The 15,255-nt window shown below is 68.1% G+C and overlaps 1 protein-coding gene across 2 annotated transcripts; it reads right to left on the bottom strand.

Annotated features, from left to right (window-relative positions):
- Positions 1-1,207: 1,207 nt before the first annotated feature.
- SLC9A3R2 (SLC9A3 regulator 2) lies at positions 1,208-11,110 on the bottom strand. 2 transcript variants are annotated; one of them, XM_037814186.1, is made up of 7 exons: positions 10,787-11,110; positions 8,161-8,361; positions 3,530-3,709; positions 2,496-2,649; positions 2,379-2,422; positions 1,643-1,705; positions 1,208-1,502 (listed from the first exon to the last, which is right to left on the bottom strand). In XM_037814186.1, exons 1-7 carry the CDS (start codon positions 10,997-10,999, stop codon positions 1,344-1,346), a joined length of 1,014 nt encoding a protein of 337 aa, XP_037670114.1. In that variant the 5' UTR covers positions 11,000-11,110; the 3' UTR covers positions 1,208-1,343. The 2 variants fall into 2 exon arrangements, with proteins under 2 accessions (XP_037670114.1, XP_037670115.1); XM_037814187.1 differs by lacking the exons at positions 8,161-8,361; positions 10,787-11,110 and adding an exon at positions 5,910-6,282.
- Between the last annotated feature and the right edge of the window lie 4,145 nt (positions 11,111-15,255).

The raw sequence follows: 15,255 nt of genomic DNA, 5'->3' as shown, positions 1-15,255 counted from the left end.
TGCTGCGAGTGTCGGGAGCGGGCTGCCTGGGGGGCTGGAATCGGGCGGGAGTCTCGCTGTGTGCTGGGGCAGGGAGGGGGCGGGTGGGAGTGTGGGCCAGCTGCAGCCAGCTGCCAGGAAGGCTTCCCTGGGCCCCGGCCACGCATCCTGCCCCTCCTCCAGCCTCCCCCGCAGGCTGTAGGCCTGGGGGTTCCAGCAGACGCTGCCAGCTCCTGAGCTCATGCACCCCAAGACCCTCCTCTGCCTGCCAGGAGGCCACAGCCCGGTGCTCACAGGGCCCCTGGCCTGGGCGGGGGCCAAAGGGGACATCAGCAGCCCAGACCGGCGCCACAGGGCACAAGACCACCCGTGTGCCAGCTTAAGGCGGGGGTCCGGGGGCCCAGAGGTGGCACCCACGGTACCAAGGGCGGTTGGGAGGGGGAGTCCCAAGAGGGACCCAGACTCCAAGGGGCTGGGGGAGAGAAGGGGGCCATGGCCCAGCAGCTGGAGGCAGAGGGGGCTTCTGGCTGCCTCCCCACCTCAGGCCCCGCCGCCTCCCCCGCACGCGACAGCGCAGAAACAACGGGGGCGAGGGCGCGGCAAGGCCTGTTTATTCCCGAGGCGCACGCATGCGCTATGGCTTGGAGGCGGACAGCGAGGCCGGGTGGGGTCGGGCCGGGAGGGGTGGGCAGCTCCACAGGGGCGGGCGCGGGGTCCTTCTGGGGCCTGTCCAGAGGCTGCCCTCCGTGGGGACCCCCATCCTCGGGCCCCCGGGGTGCCCAGGCCCCCGGCGGGGTGAGGATGGCACAGGCCGGGGCCCAGGGGTGGCTCCCCCGGCCTCACCCCGAAGCCCCCCAAGGGGTGTGGCCTGACCCCCGCCCCGTCTGCGTCCCAGGCGCTCCCGCCTGGGGGAGGAAACGGCCTGCAGGGGAGGGCTTGTTTTATTGCAGTTATTTAGAGAGTCCCGAGGGGGCGGAGGAGGGGGCTCCGGTATGAAGTGGAAACGTGGAGCTGGAGATCTTTTTGGAAAAAAAGCAAAAGCACAGATTCCTTTAAACCAGCAGGCCCCGGGGCAGGGCCGCAGCTCCGCCTCTCCCTGGACTTCCCTCGGCCGCCTGGCTCTGGGTCTGTCTCTCTCTCCCTCCTCCACCCCCATTGTCCTGCGACTCTGCCCGGCACCCGCGCAGACAGGCCAGGGGCTCACTGGGGCAGAGGTGCCTCCTCGGCGGCATGGGGCCCCCATGGCTTCTGGGGTGCAAAGCTCCCCCCCACTCCAGCCCACTGAGGCCCGGGGAGGCAGGGACGGAGCTGGGGTTTGGGCCTGAGTCCGAGCGGGGAGGGGGAGCCCAGGGACCGGCAGGGGCTCAGAAGTTGCTGAAGATCTCACGCTTGCGGTTCCAGTCCATCTGCGGGGCCCGCTTGTTGACGCGTGTCGCCCGCGCCTTCTCCTTGGCCTCGGCCGCTGTGGGGCTCAGGTGGAGGCCACTCTCCTGGAAGGGGTCGTGCTTCCAGGTGCTGCCGTCCTGGGTGGGGGGCCAGGGAGGGGGAGAGTGAGCCCTGGGCGCAGAGCCCGCCTGGAAGGGCTGGCCCAGAGGCCCCCGAGGGCTGCCTGGAGGCGGTGCCCACGGACACCCAGGCTGTCTGCCAGTGGGCACGTGTTTACCTCCGCGTCCTTGTCCGAGCCAGGCAGGTCGCTTCGGGAGGAGCACGCCGAGCCTCCATTGAGCTGGGAAGCCAAGGGCAGCCGTGGCTTCAGGGGCCCCGCCCGGGGATCCACCAAGCCACACACAGAAGTGCGTGCGCACACACACACACACACACACAAGCTGCAGCCGTAGCCATTCTTCCCTCCAGCAGTGGGCAGGGACCCTCTGCTGCGTGCCAGGCCCAAGCAGGCAGGGAGATGGGCGCCCACGGGCACCCAGTGGCAAGCAAGGCAGGCAGCCCCTGGCCTGAGGCTCACAGCACGGGAGGGATGGCCACCCTGGCGCAGGAGTCACCCACGGGAGCACGCCCCCGGAGCGTGGCCAGGGGAGGCTTCCCAAGAGAGTGGGGACACAGGAAGACCCATCAGCTGGGCAGGGCAGCCAAGAGGACAGCAAGGGCTGGGTCCAGGGATCTTAGCCACCCACAACCCCTGTGTTGTCTGTGACTGCACCAAGGCTCCCTGTGCATGCCTGTGTCCAGGCCCCCCATGCATGTCTGTGTCTAGGCCCCCCGTGTGTGCACTGTTGGAGATGAGAGCAGCCGCCAGGCGCGGTGGTGTGTGCTGAGTGTGGATGCTGACCCACGATGGGCTCCACGGAAGGCGCTGACTCAGGGCAGAGACCCCTGAGGACTGGGGACCCCCCAGCAGTGCCCAGTGGGGCCCGCTTGTCTACTCCCACCCTCCGACTCACCTGGGCAGGGCTGGTCCCGTTGGTGACTGGGGATGGCAGTGGGCCTGCAGGGGACAGCATGTCAGTGTGGCCACCCCCCAGGAACCCCCACACTGCGCCCCCATGCCAGGCGCCCACCTTGCATGTGCTCCTCGGTGGGTGTGACCTGCAGCCGCTTGAAGTGCTCATCTGTCTCAGGGTCAACCACGAGCAGCCTGGCCTCGTCCTCCCGCGCCTTGATGCGGGCAACAACCTCGGCGTGCCGCAGCCCCTCCACGTTCTGCCCGTTCACCTGCCGCCAGGTAGGGTCAGCGCTGCTGGAAGGTGCGCCTTAGCCCCCCAGCCCCCAGCCTGACGTGCCATCAAATATTCATCACAGCTGCCATTAGCCGCCGCAGGGAGAGGAGGGCCAGCTCATGTTCCCCAGCATCACCCCTGCCCTGGCGAGGACCCACAGCCCAGACACCACACCCACACACACGCACACACACGGGGTTAGCACAGGCACGCATCGGGGGGGTGATGTAAACCCAGACACACACGGGGGATGTACAGGCACAGACGTATACAGGAACCCTTGACACAGACAAGCACACAGGGGAGGTCTTTACACAGACACATACAGGGAGCCTAGACACAGACACACACACGGGATCGGAGGGCCCTGACACAGATGCAGGGCAGGGGGAGCTTGACACAGACACACACAAGGGGGGCCTGGACACAGACACACATGGGGGGCCTGGATACAGACATGCACAAGGGACCTGGACACACACACAGGGGGCCTTGATGCAGACACAGACACACACAGGGGATGCATAGGCACAGACACATATATGGGGACCCTTGACACAGATGTGCACACGGGGGAGGTCTTTACACAGACACACATGGGGAGGCTTAATGCAGACACAGGGGGAGGGAAGCTCTAGCCACAGACACACACAGCAGATGTAGAGACCCAAACACTCAGTGTGAGGCATCCAGGGACACAGACACACACATGGGGACCCTTGACACTGACATACACAGTAGGTGGGGAGGTCTTGACACAGACACACACATACAGGGACACGCAGGCACAAACACACATGGGGGGTGGGGATGGGTGAGGGCAGACACACCCAGGGACCCCCAGCACCCCTGAAGCCACAGGCGGGCAGGGGTACCTCGATGAGTCGGTCCTGAGGGCGGAGGCCAGAGTGGGCAGCCGGCGAGCCCGGGTCCACAGAGCGGATGTACTGGCCAGGCCGAGACTTGTCGCTGTGCAGGTTGAAGCCGTAGCCCTGCGGGCCCTTCCGCAGGTGGCAGAGGCGAGGGCGCTGCTCCCTCAGGGGTCCGGTGACATCCTGCAGGTGCCAGGACACCCGGGCTCAAGCCCACCTCCCAGAGCCGGGGGCACCCCTGGCCTCCAGTGCCACCCCGTGCCCCAGCCCGGTGGCGGGCCCCAGGTTGCAGGGACTAACACGCCATGCGCCCCACGCCATGGGGCCTGGCAAGTCCTGGCTGTGGGGTCCCGGTAAAGCCTCAGTTTCCAAATCCAAATCCAACTAATAACGGGGCCATCAACCTCCTGGGAGTGGTGGGAGAACGATGTTAGCTTGAGGCCAGCACTGAGCCCAGGCTGGGGTCACAGGACAAGGCCGAGCGGGACGAGCCACCAGGCCTCCCGGTTCCTGGGGGGCTGTCCCCGGGCCCGCCTCAGCATCCCCACACGCCCTCCCTGAGTGCAGAGCTGGACGTGTTCTAGCCCAGGCGGTGGTCTCTCTCCCAAAGGCCTCCGGGGCTGGCGGCCGCAGCTCTGTTTGCTTTCACATTCCAGCACACGCTGGAGCCGCCCCCCACCTCCGCCAGGGCCGGGAGAGGCAGGGCTGGGGCCGAGAGAGAGGGCCGTGACAGGGACCCGCCCGCCCCAGCCTCCCAGCCCTGGACACAGACGCAGAGGGTCCCCGGGGGCCCGGCCTTGCTTTACCTCCAGCATCCTGCAGCCAGGCTCTGGGCCAGGGGCTATGCTGGCAGGGCCCGGCCCCACGACGGCCACCCGGCTGGGCCCGAGGCAGTGACCGCAGCGCTGAGTGGCCAGTGGCCGCGGGTGCTCAATTAAACATGGCAGCCCGCAGAGCGGGAGGTGGCAGGCAGCTCGAATTTCCCCAGGAGCACTCAGGGACACGAGCGTGTGTGGGAGCCAGAGTGAATGGGGCAGGGGTGCTGACTGCGTACCTCCACCCTCCCCACCCCCACCAGGGGACCAGGCTGGGGACTCTCCAGATCTCAGGGGAGGCCTGGAGGCCTCGGGCACCTGCCTACCTGCGGCCCAGGCCACCCCCCAACTGGTCCAGCCACCAGGTCTGCGTACTCGCTCCAAACCCCAAATCTGACCTGGGAGCCCTCTGGCTGCAGATACGGCCTCTTTTCCCACAGGGCTGGTGTCCTGCCCTGGGCACTGGGCTGTCCCAGACGGCCACAACACACTCTTTCTGTCCCAACCCAGCCCCTCCTCCAGGACCCCTGCCCTGACTCCCAGAGCCTGGCCAGATTCCTCTTTGGGAAGTTTCCGGTCAACCCTATGGATTAGAGCAGCTTCGGCACCCAAAGGAGATGTCACTCAGAACCCGCACTGGGGAAACGGCCCATCCTGGCTGGGGAAGGGGGAAGGGGCAAAACAGAGGCCAGGGCACGACACGGACACATGACAACACAGGCCCGGGTGGCAGGGGCACCTCAAGTGGTCACGGACACAAGGATGTCACCACACTCACAGACACGCTACACAGACACGCACGCCAGCCCCTGGTGCTGGCCTCACAGCCTCTCCCCACGCCCTCGGCCGGGGCCTCCAGGCCCCCAAACAGGAAGCAGGATTTGGGGGAGCATCCAGGGCCATGGGGCCACTTCCCGCCAGCACTGCCCAGTGGGCCGCTCGGTAGACTCCAGCATCCCGGGGCCGCCTGGTCAGGCTGGGGTCACTTCCGGGTACCCCGGGGCCATCCTGGCCATCAGCCCCGAACAGCGCCCCTTGCCAGGCAACCAGGAGGCTCTGCCTAAAGTGCAGCCCAATCCCTCTCTCTGTAAGCAGGATCCCAGGGGCGCCAAACTGGACCCGGGACCTTTGAGTCGAGGGGCTGCCTGTGCATAGATGCGGGGTCCCAGCTGGCTACGTGGGGACCCAGCAGGGAGGCCCGAGGAGCAGGGGTGCGGGAGGGAGGGGGCTGTGCATTGCTCGAATTCCTCGCGCGGCCCTGGCTCAGCTCACTTCCTGCTGCCTCCCAGCCAGGGCCCCCAGCTCCCACGGGCTCCCGGCCGCAGTCCCTGAGCCAGGTCAGCCCTGGCCTCCCAGCTGGGCCTGCAACCAAACAAAGGGGCTGGCATGGGGGTGCCCTGGGAGCTGGGCTGGGCAGCCCCCCCAGATGGTGACTCACCAGCCCTGCCAGAGAAAGCCCCCATTGTAGCTCAGGGTCAGCCTGCTCACACCAAGGTCCCCAGACGCCCCTCTCCTACCCTGGGGGACGCAGGCTGAGCCCCACGGCGGGGGTCCCCAAGCCACCTGACCTGCAGAAGCCCCTGGGCTGGGCTCCGTGGAGGGCTTCCTGGGGCCTGGCAGGGTGACATGGCACTCCTGGAGCGAGCCATGGGGCGATGGGACAGCAGCAGTGGACAGACGGGCGTCCTGCTCGCCAGGCTGGAGCTCTCCAGCCGGCCCAGGCTGCCACCTCCCTTATCTACTCCCGCCGTGGCCTGGGGTCTCCGGAGACGGGTGGGGACATGGGGGCTGAGTCACTTTGGGGAGCAGGGTGGTGACCGCGGCCCCCTCCCCTGCTTGAGCTCCAGCCTGGTGCCCCCCACCCAGCTGGACTTCCGTCCCATGAAAGGAAGGAAGGAAGCTGCCGGAAGGCCCTGCCCTGCTCCCAGGAGCCAGGGCTGGGGAGACAGGGAGCCAAGGGGGCACCCCCAGTCCTAGAGCAGGAGGCAGTCAGCCGTGGCTCATGGGGAGGCCCTTCGCCAGCCCCCACATCCTGTGCCACACGTCACCTCATGCACGACCCCGTCACACACACTCACTCTCAGCCCCCAAAGGCCTCCAGAGCCGGGCGTGGGGGCAGGGCGGGGGGCCCAGGGTGAGTCGTGGCCTGTGGCCCCAGCACCGCTAGCAGCCCCCACCCCTGTTTGGGGGCTGTCGCCTGTCATCACCACCAGGATCAGCTGCACTGCAGCTGCAGCCACCCCCTGGCTCAGTCCGGCCCACAGCTGAGTCACCGCTGACAAGGCCCCCACAGCCCCCGAGGGGAGGCCCTGGGCACATCAGCGTCCCCCCACCCTTCCCCCCTGGTCCCGGGACAGGAGGAGGCTGAGGCTCAGAGAGGACAAGAGCAGCCCCCAGGGCCCTGACTCCACCCCAGCACCCCTCCACAGGACGCTCGCAGCGGGGGCTCACCCAGGCAAGACCCCACACCCCATACCCCAGTACCGCTGTGGCTCTGCCACCAGTGCCCTCCTTATGCACACTCCTGAGGGGTGGGCTCTGCCTTCCCGGGCCCCTGGCCCCCGGGCGAGGTACTCACGCCTCCTTCCGGTGCTGGGAGCCCAGTCAGTGAAACACGGGGCTCCCCGTGGGCGGGCCCTGGCCGGGAGAGTGGGACCCCTGTCCCTTGCGTGACCTCTTGGGGTCTCTGCTCCCAGGCCACCTGCACCCACCTCCAGCACTGCCTCCCTTTGTTTCTCTAAAAATACACCCAGAGGAAACCCCCTCCTCGGGCTTCCTGCAGCCCCCGGGCCTGAAATAGCAGGAGGGGAAGGTCCCACCCAGGGACAGCCAGGGCCCCGCTCCAGCCGCCAGAAGGCGGCCCAGGGCAGATTTTTCCACAGGAAGGTGAACTCGCCAGGCGTTTGTGTCTAAATCAATGGACAAACGTCTCAGGGAGGGGAGCTGCTCCTACAGGTGGGGGGCAAGGCTCCCACCCTCAGCCTGGGGCAGGGCCAGGGCCAGCTTGCCAACCCAGGGCACCCCTGAAATCACAAATCTGACCCTAATGCTCCCCACTGCTGACGGAGACAAGACCCCACCCTCCGGCCCCATCATGCACCACGCCCCACGGGTCCCCATCCTCACATGGAGGACGCTGGGGAAAGGAAAAGATGGGACGTCAAGACTCCCCCATGCACCCGGCCCGGCCCAGCCCCCACAAACTTCACATCTGCCACCTCTGCCACCCAGTAAGGCCAGTGGTTCTCAAAGCGAGTCCTGAACCCCGTAAAAGGGCTTGTTTAAAGGGGGGGCTCCAAGGGGGCGGCACGGCCTCAGGGTCCCCTGGTCTCTGGGCACACGTCCAGGTGGTGCAGCCCCGAGCCCTGACTACCCTCCTTCCCTGTCCTCGGGTCTCCTGGCCGGGAGAGGGGGCAGGAGGAGGGGGTGCTCCCCCGCAGGAGGGGCCACAAGGCTACTCACCGCCAGGGGAGCCAGTGAGCCCCAAGCCCTGGCCTGAGGCCCACCCCATCGCGCACCGAGCCCCCAACTGGGTGCACCCCCTGCCCCGGGCTCCCTCTCAGCTCCCCCAACCTCAGCCCCTCCAAGGCCTTCCCAGCGCATGTGGACTCCACAGACAGACAGACACGGCACTGGCATGCTCTGTCCGCAACGTTCCAGCAACCCCGCCCCAGGGGATGGGGGTCCCCAGCCACGAGGGGCCAAATGAGCGTCCCGGGGCAGGGGGCCGGACACAGGGGGCCGGGGAGGGCAGGAAGAGCAGCCCCGGGTTGCCGAGCGGGAGAAGCAGCGATGGAGGTCCCCGCTGAGCCCGCCTACCTTCCCGCCCACCTCGGGGCCGAGGCTGCCCGTGGGTGCCCAGTCCGGCTTCGGCTCCCAGGGGTCGTGGGCGGATGGCAGCCCCCGCAGGGCCATCTCCTCCGTGCAGGTGAGCTGCCGCCGGCGGAGCTCCTCGTCCGTCTCCTTGTCCACCACCAGCAGCCGCGTCTGCCCCTCCACGGCCTTGATCCTCTGCACCACCTGGGACGGGGGCAGGGGTTGGGGCAGGGGTCAGCGCCGGGGCGGCCCGGGGAGAGCGGCGGCACCGCCCGGGGCTGGCAGGGGCTGGCGTGCCGGGGGTGGGCAGCTGGCCCGGGAGGCCCGCCGGCCCCGCCCCACCGCCCCGGCCGCGGGCAGCTCCCGCCCTCCTCTCCCAGGGCTCCTGACACCCAGGGCCCAGCAGGGCCTGGCCTCTGCCCGGGGACGTCTCCAGGAGGGGCCGGGAAGGGGCCTGTGGGGCTGGGGACAGCTGCGGGAGTCCGTCGGTCAGTGACAAAGGGCATGCGGGTCTGAGCCCTGAGTTTTCGGTCTGCGTGCGGGCGCGGGTGTCTCTCTGTTCCAGGGCCTGCTGCTCAGGCCGCGTTTCGGGAACAGAGCGGGGTCTCTCAGGCCCAGTCCGGACGTGTCTCCGCGGCGGCGTGTGCTGCCTAAGCCCCTGCCTCCACCCCTTCCGTCCAGCCCCCTGCACCCGGGACGAGCTGCCCATTCCCCGCTGGGCAAGGCCAGGTGAGACGGCTTCAGGCCCCGTGGCGGAGGGCGCGGGTCATCCCACCTGGGGGGCAGGTGCTGGGTGGGACGATTCGTGAGTCTGTGAGCGCCTGGGGTGTGTCTGGAGCGTTGGGCAGCTGCGGGGCGCACATGCCAGGCTCTGCCAGCAGGGAGTGGCGGCCTGGGGCAGGCAGGGCCACGACCCCACCCCACCCACAGCCTGCGGGCACAGCCGGGGCCTCTCCACCGCTGCTGGGCAGACGTGGTCAACAGACAGGAGTGGCTGAGAGCCCACCTTGGCCCTCGCCCACGCTCTCCCTGTGACCCCGAGGCCCTCCGCTCCCTGCTGTGTGCCCCTGGACGAGTCACCCACGTCTCCAAGCATCGGTTTCCTGTCTGTCAAGGGGGAGCCATAACTGCACCTCTCCTCCTGGGGTGGTGGGGTGGGGCCCCTGTGGTCCAGCACCCCAGAGCCCCAATAAGCCAGTTCACCCAGCCCTGGGCCTCCAGGCTGAGCCCTCCAGCCCCCGACCCCATCCTCCTTCAGCAAACTGCTGCATCCAGTTGACCCGCTGGGAGGAAGACGAAGGACAGCAGACAGATGGACAGATGAGGGTCCCTGAGGTGGAAGGAGCTCAGCTCCTGGTCCAGCCAAGAGCCGGCCAGCTAATCTCTGGGGTCCAGAGCTGGCCACATGGACAGGACATGGCCCCACCAGGCTGGAGGGACCCGGAGCAGAGGGGTGGAGGTGGGTCCTAGGCCAGCGGGGCTGGACATCCCCCAGGGGTGAGAACCTGCCGAGAAGAGACCTGCCCTCCACTCTGGCCCACACCCTGCAGCTGCAGACGGGGGACTGAGGCCAACGGAGGGGCTGCCGCTCTGGAACTAAGGGGTGTGCTGCCATCAGGAGCTGATCCCACCAGGACCCAGACCCACCCAGAGCCCAGAGCACACAGCCACACATAGGAGCACACGCACACACACACACACACACACACACACAGCCCAGCTCACACTCGCCCGGGCCTGCAGGGCTGCACACACACACACAGAGCCCAGCTCACACACAGCCCAGCTCACATTCACCCAGGCCTGCAGGGCTACAAACACACACACACAGCCCAGCTCACACTCAGCCCAGCCTGCAGGGCTGTGCACACACACACACACAGCTCAGCTCACACTCACCTGGGCCTGTAGGGCTGCAAACACACACATACACACAGCCCAGCTCACACTCACCCAGGCCTGCAAGGCTGGACACACACACACAGCGCAGCTCACACTCACCCGGGCCTGCAGGACTACACACATGCACACACAGCCAAGCTCACACTCACCCAGGCCTGCAGGGCTGCACACATGCACACATAACCCAGCTCACACTCACCTGGGCCCGCAGGGCTACAAACACACACAGCCCAGCACATAGGCACCAGGTGTGAAGACTTGTCCACATGCGTTCACACACACACACACACGCTAATGCATGCACACACAGGAGTGTCCACGTACTCGCTAGCCCTGGCAGTGACCACCACCTGAGGTACAGACACACACAGGGACTGGCACACTCACACACTTACCCGACTGTGTATGCACTCGCATAAGAAAATCCCCACTTGCGAACTCCCCAAGACCCTAAGTCACAGCACCCCCGCCTGCCCCGCCCCACCCCCCACTGGGTGCCCAAGCCAAAAGGAGCCCAAGGAGGGAAGGCCCAGCCGCAGTGCGGCCCCTCCCTGCCGGGGTGCTCCCCCCACCCCCACCCCGCGCGGCGCAGGGCTGGGCTTCCCGGGGGAGGAGGCTGGGAAGGAGGGTCCCCCCATCCCTCCCACCCCCGCCTCCGTGGCCGCCTCCGCCCCGCGCGGGCCCGAGCCGCGGGCTGGGCGCGGGGGTCCCGGGGGTGGGCCCCTACCTGGTGGTGCGTCTCGCCCTCCACGTTGACCCCGTTGACCTCGACCAGGCGGTCCCCGGCGCGCAGCGCGGCCGCCTCTGCGGGGGAGCCGGGCTCCACGCGCCGGATGAACTGCCCGCGGCGGCCCTTCTCGCCGTGCAGGTGGAAGCCGTAGCCCTGCTCGCCGCGCACCAGGCGGCACAGGCGCGGCCGCGGCGGCTCGGGCCCGGCCATGACGCCGCGCCCCGCGGCCCGACCCCCGGCGCGGCTCCGCGCGCACCGCCCGCCCGCCAGGAAAGGACGCGGGCTCCGGAGGCGGCGGCGGCGATCGCGGCCCGGCGGTGGCCGCAGTGGCTCCGGCTCGGCTCCGGTCGCCTGGGGCTCCGGCTCGGCTCGGGGGCGGCACCGCCCCCCGCGCCCGCCCCTTCCCGCCTCCTCCGGCCCGCGCCCCGCCTGCGGGGGGAGTCCGCGGGGCCGCCGGGACCCTTCGCCTCGGCCGGCGCCCAGCGGCATTCCGTCTGGGGCCACGCACTTTGTTGAGCACCTACAGGCCCTTAAGGGGGTGGAAAAGGGGGGCCCAGACCGAGGGACCCCCAACTGAGGCCCAAGGGTGAGAGAACCAGGCCCGCCCTCCTCCAGGAAGCCCTCCCTCCCCGTCCACCAGCACGGGTCCTGCTGCCTGACCCCCTCCCACTGTCTCTGTGTCTTTCCATCCCCCCCAAATGCCCCCACCCAGTGCAGAGTCCCAGGGGGATATAAAAGGAAAAAGGGGGCTCAAAACTGACATAGCCCCGGTCCCTCCAAACATCCACGTGTTGGGTGACTGGGTGACCCCATCTGTGCTGGGAATGTCCCATAAACACCCTCCACCCCAATCTGTCCTTTTTCTGGGGCCCCTCATTTGCACCCCACTCCACCCGCCCCAGGCCTGGACGGTGACTTTGCAGTGGTGGCTGGAATGAGGAGGGAGAGGGACCTGCACTTGTGTAGCTGGGATGTGGGGGTCTGCGCCACCTCCCCCTGACCATCGGGCCCATCTGTGCCCCCGCCCCAGGTCTCCACCCACCTCAGCAGCCCAGCGCCCCTTCCCCAGGTGGACAATCACAATCACAATGAGGAATCTTTTGTGCTTTGGGGTGCCCCCTGTGGACCAGAGGCTCCCTGCATTTCACCTGTAGCAGCCTGAGGGGCCCCAGGCCATTTCACAGATCAGGAAACTGAGGTCGGGAAAGGCAAGAGCCCAGATTCCCCCACTTGGGCAGTCTCTGCTGTAACAAGACAGCTGAGTCCTGGCTCAGCCTCTGGTCCCCTCGGCCCGCCCCTCCCTAGCACATACTTGGTCCCCCGGAGGCAGGCATGGCTCCCCAGCCAGTTCCCCATGAGGGCGGGGGCAGCAGGCTGGCCCCGACAGCAGCTCCGGCTTCTCTCTCCAGCCCTGGGCCTGGCCTTCCCGCCCTCCCCCGCCCCAGAGCCCAGGACCCGCCTCTGGTCAGCCCCCTGGGCCCAGGCCCCCTGAGTGCCCACACCCCAGCAGCTGCCCCGAGGAGCCACTCAGGCTTCAGAGCTGCCCCTTCACCCCTACTCCACTCTGCAGCTCTGGGCTGATCCACTGCAGGCTCTGGCCTGCCTGGCCGCCCCACTGTCCGTCTGTCTGCCTGCCTGTCAGGCCCGCGACTAGGCCTCCCTGGACAGAGCCTGGTGCCGTGCCCTTGGAGGCCAAGGGTGTGGGGGAGGGCAGTGCCATCCATGCTCCACCTGTGTGGGGCTCGGGGGTCTGTCTACAGCAACCGGGACCACCCAGGACCTGCCGGCTGGAGCTCCAGGCTCACACCAGCAGTGTGGGGCGAGGGGGCTGGGGGGCAGACCCCAGGCCAGGAGGTGGGAGAGGTCAGGGGGCCTGGTCACTTCTTCCCCCCACCTCCACAGGCTCTCCCATCAGCCCCAGGCCTCAGCTGCTCCCCCCGCCGGGCCTGAGGAGGGATTGGGGGCAGGAGGGCAGGAGGGCAGGAGGGGAGGGGAGGGCCCAGGGGGCACTGAGGTGGCCGGGTAGCAGAGGAGGCTTCCGGGCGCTACAGGAGCTGAGGGAGTTGGAGGAGTAGCAAAGGGGGTGGGAGCAAAGGATGTGGGCACCCAGCGAGGGGCAACGGCAACAGAACACGGCCAGGTGGCCAGGATTCCGGAGGGGCAGCGGCACCGAGAGCAAGGCAGCAGAGTGACCACAGGCCCCCGAGCCAGAGGGAAGGAAAGGCGACCCCGGGGCCCTCCGAGGCACACCCCTCCAAGGGGCTTCCACCAGCCCTGCCAAGGCTCCTGCCCACTGGTTAGATCAGCGGTGGGCTGTGACGAGGGACAGGGAAAGGCAGCGAGCCCCAAGGGACAGCATGGTGGAGGCTCAGGTGTCCAGGGCAGGGCTCCTGCTGGCCGAGGGTTTTATTTTCATTTTGCTGTGTCTGCAGGGGTGTGGCTGGGCCCCCCAGGCCCGCAGCAGGCCTGAAGGAGGTCGGGCCAGGGTGATCAGCTCAGGAGACCCTATGTCAAGACTTTCCGGTCCCTTCCCTCCCTGGGCCTTTGAGGGTCCACCTGGGTGGGAGGCTGCCCCTGTGATGTCCCGTGGCAGGGGGGGCGTTCCTCTGCGCCGTGAGACCGGGGCGCGGCCGCGGGCAGAGGCCTGGACACTGTCCCGGGCAGGGCCGGGGGTGGGCGCGGAGGTTCCCGCTCGGGGCCGCCGCCCTCGGAGCCCGACGTGGGAGCGGCGGGAGGAGAGAGCAGAGCGGGGGCGCCCGGGGGCTCCCGAGGCCCCGCCCCCACCCGCCCGCAGGCCCCGCCCCCGCAGGCCCCGCCCGTCGCCCGCCACGGCAGCTGCGCGGCGCCACCTGCCGGCGCTGGCGAGGATTACATCATCCCCGGGGCGGCCTCAGGCCCCGCCCCTCCGCCTTCGCGGGGTCCCCCGGGCTGAGGACTGGAGTGGGAGCGGTTCCCTCGGACTGGTTAGGACGCAGGGCACGGAGGTGCTAGGGACGGGTGGGCCCCCGCCTGGCGCCCACCCTGCTCCGCTAGCCCCCGCCTTGGACCCGGCACCCTCTCTGAGCTCGGGGGTACCTCTCGGCTGCAGGAAGTCTAGCCACCCCCCCCAGGTGGCCCACCGCTTGCCGCCAGACATGTGCAGAGCACTCGGTGAGGGGCCCTCGGTGAGCGCAGGGGCAACTGGCTAACGCCCGCGGGAACGGGTACCTTGACCAGGGCCTGGGGCAGCCCTGAGGAGGGACAGGTAACCTAGCCTGGGGCCGCGCGCCTCCTCCATGTCCTGGAATCTGCCCAGAGTCCCTGCAGGCTGGAGGAGGGGGAGGTGGGGAGCAACAAGGGGGAGGGGGCAGTGTCAGCCCTGTGGCAGTCCCAGAGCAGGGACTTTGTCCCTTGGAGGTGGGGAACCCTTGAGGCGTTGCGACATCCCTGTTTTGAGGGGACAAGCCAGGGAGGAGTGGGGGAGGCACAGGCTCAGAGGCGGGGAAAGGGTTGGCCTGAGGGCTCAGTGCAGGCCCCGGGTGGAGGGGCACCTGGGCGAGGGGCTTCGAGGAAAGAGCTGGGGGGGAATCAGGATAAATATATTCAGGGGGTGGAGTAAAGAGAAGCACCCACCTTTGGAGGGCAAGTAGAGAAGGGTGCACTGAGATGAAAAAGACCTGCCAGCGAGGGAAGAGGGAGGCTTCCAGAAGCCAAGGGGGAGTGTGGGAGCTGTCCTAGCAGACAGACCTGGGATCACCCTCTTCCTGTCCCTGCAGGCTGGAGCCAAGGGTCACTCGGATAGACCAGGCAGCCTGCACCGCCAGGGGCAGCTGGCATCAGGGCATAGGCCCTGGCTGTTCAAGGTCCAGGACACCGATGAAGACAGAAACCGGATAGAGGAGTGTTGCAAAGGGGGGTAGGGGGCCCAGAACTTCAGGGGGAGCTGGAGGGGGCCTGGTGGAGGCAGGAGCAAGACAGGAAATGCTAGAGGACGTAAGGGGTGGAAGGGTCCCTGAGTGGGGGGGGACATGGCCCCCTGGGAGGGGAGCATGATGAAAGAACCGTCAGGAGTTCCCACTGGCAAGGAGGGCCAGGTTTGATGAAGGCTGGGGGGCCCGGTGGAGATTGCGGGTGGCAAGTAAGGGGGGCCTTCTCCCCAGCCTGCCCTTAGGTGGCAAGGTGACCTTGTGCCGCTTTCTCCTGCCCACACAGCTCAGGGGATGGCGGGTCTGTCCCGGCCCCTCCTAGGAGACCCTGGGACCTGACCTGGAGACCTCACCCCAGAACAGGAGGGCAGGGCCCCTCGAATTAGGGGCCGAGTCTCCAGCAGTGCCTCTGCCTCTGCCCCCTCTCTCGTGTCCCCCAAGGACATGCTGGGTGCCTTCCCCTGGCCTGGAGGGGACTCCTGACACTCGCCAGGGCCCCGGCCCACTGCTGGCGGAGCTGGAAGGCAAAGCACAGCCCCGAGGGAAAGGGCCACAGGCAGG

This window comes from Choloepus didactylus, chromosome 21, assembly GCF_015220235.1.
Source record: "Choloepus didactylus isolate mChoDid1 chromosome 21, mChoDid1.pri, whole genome shotgun sequence".
In the NCBI taxonomy this organism is placed as follows: domain Eukaryota; kingdom Metazoa; phylum Chordata; class Mammalia; order Pilosa; family Megalonychidae; genus Choloepus; species Choloepus didactylus.
Note: the sequence above shows the minus strand (reverse complement) of the source record. Positions and strands in the feature narration are given on the sequence as shown.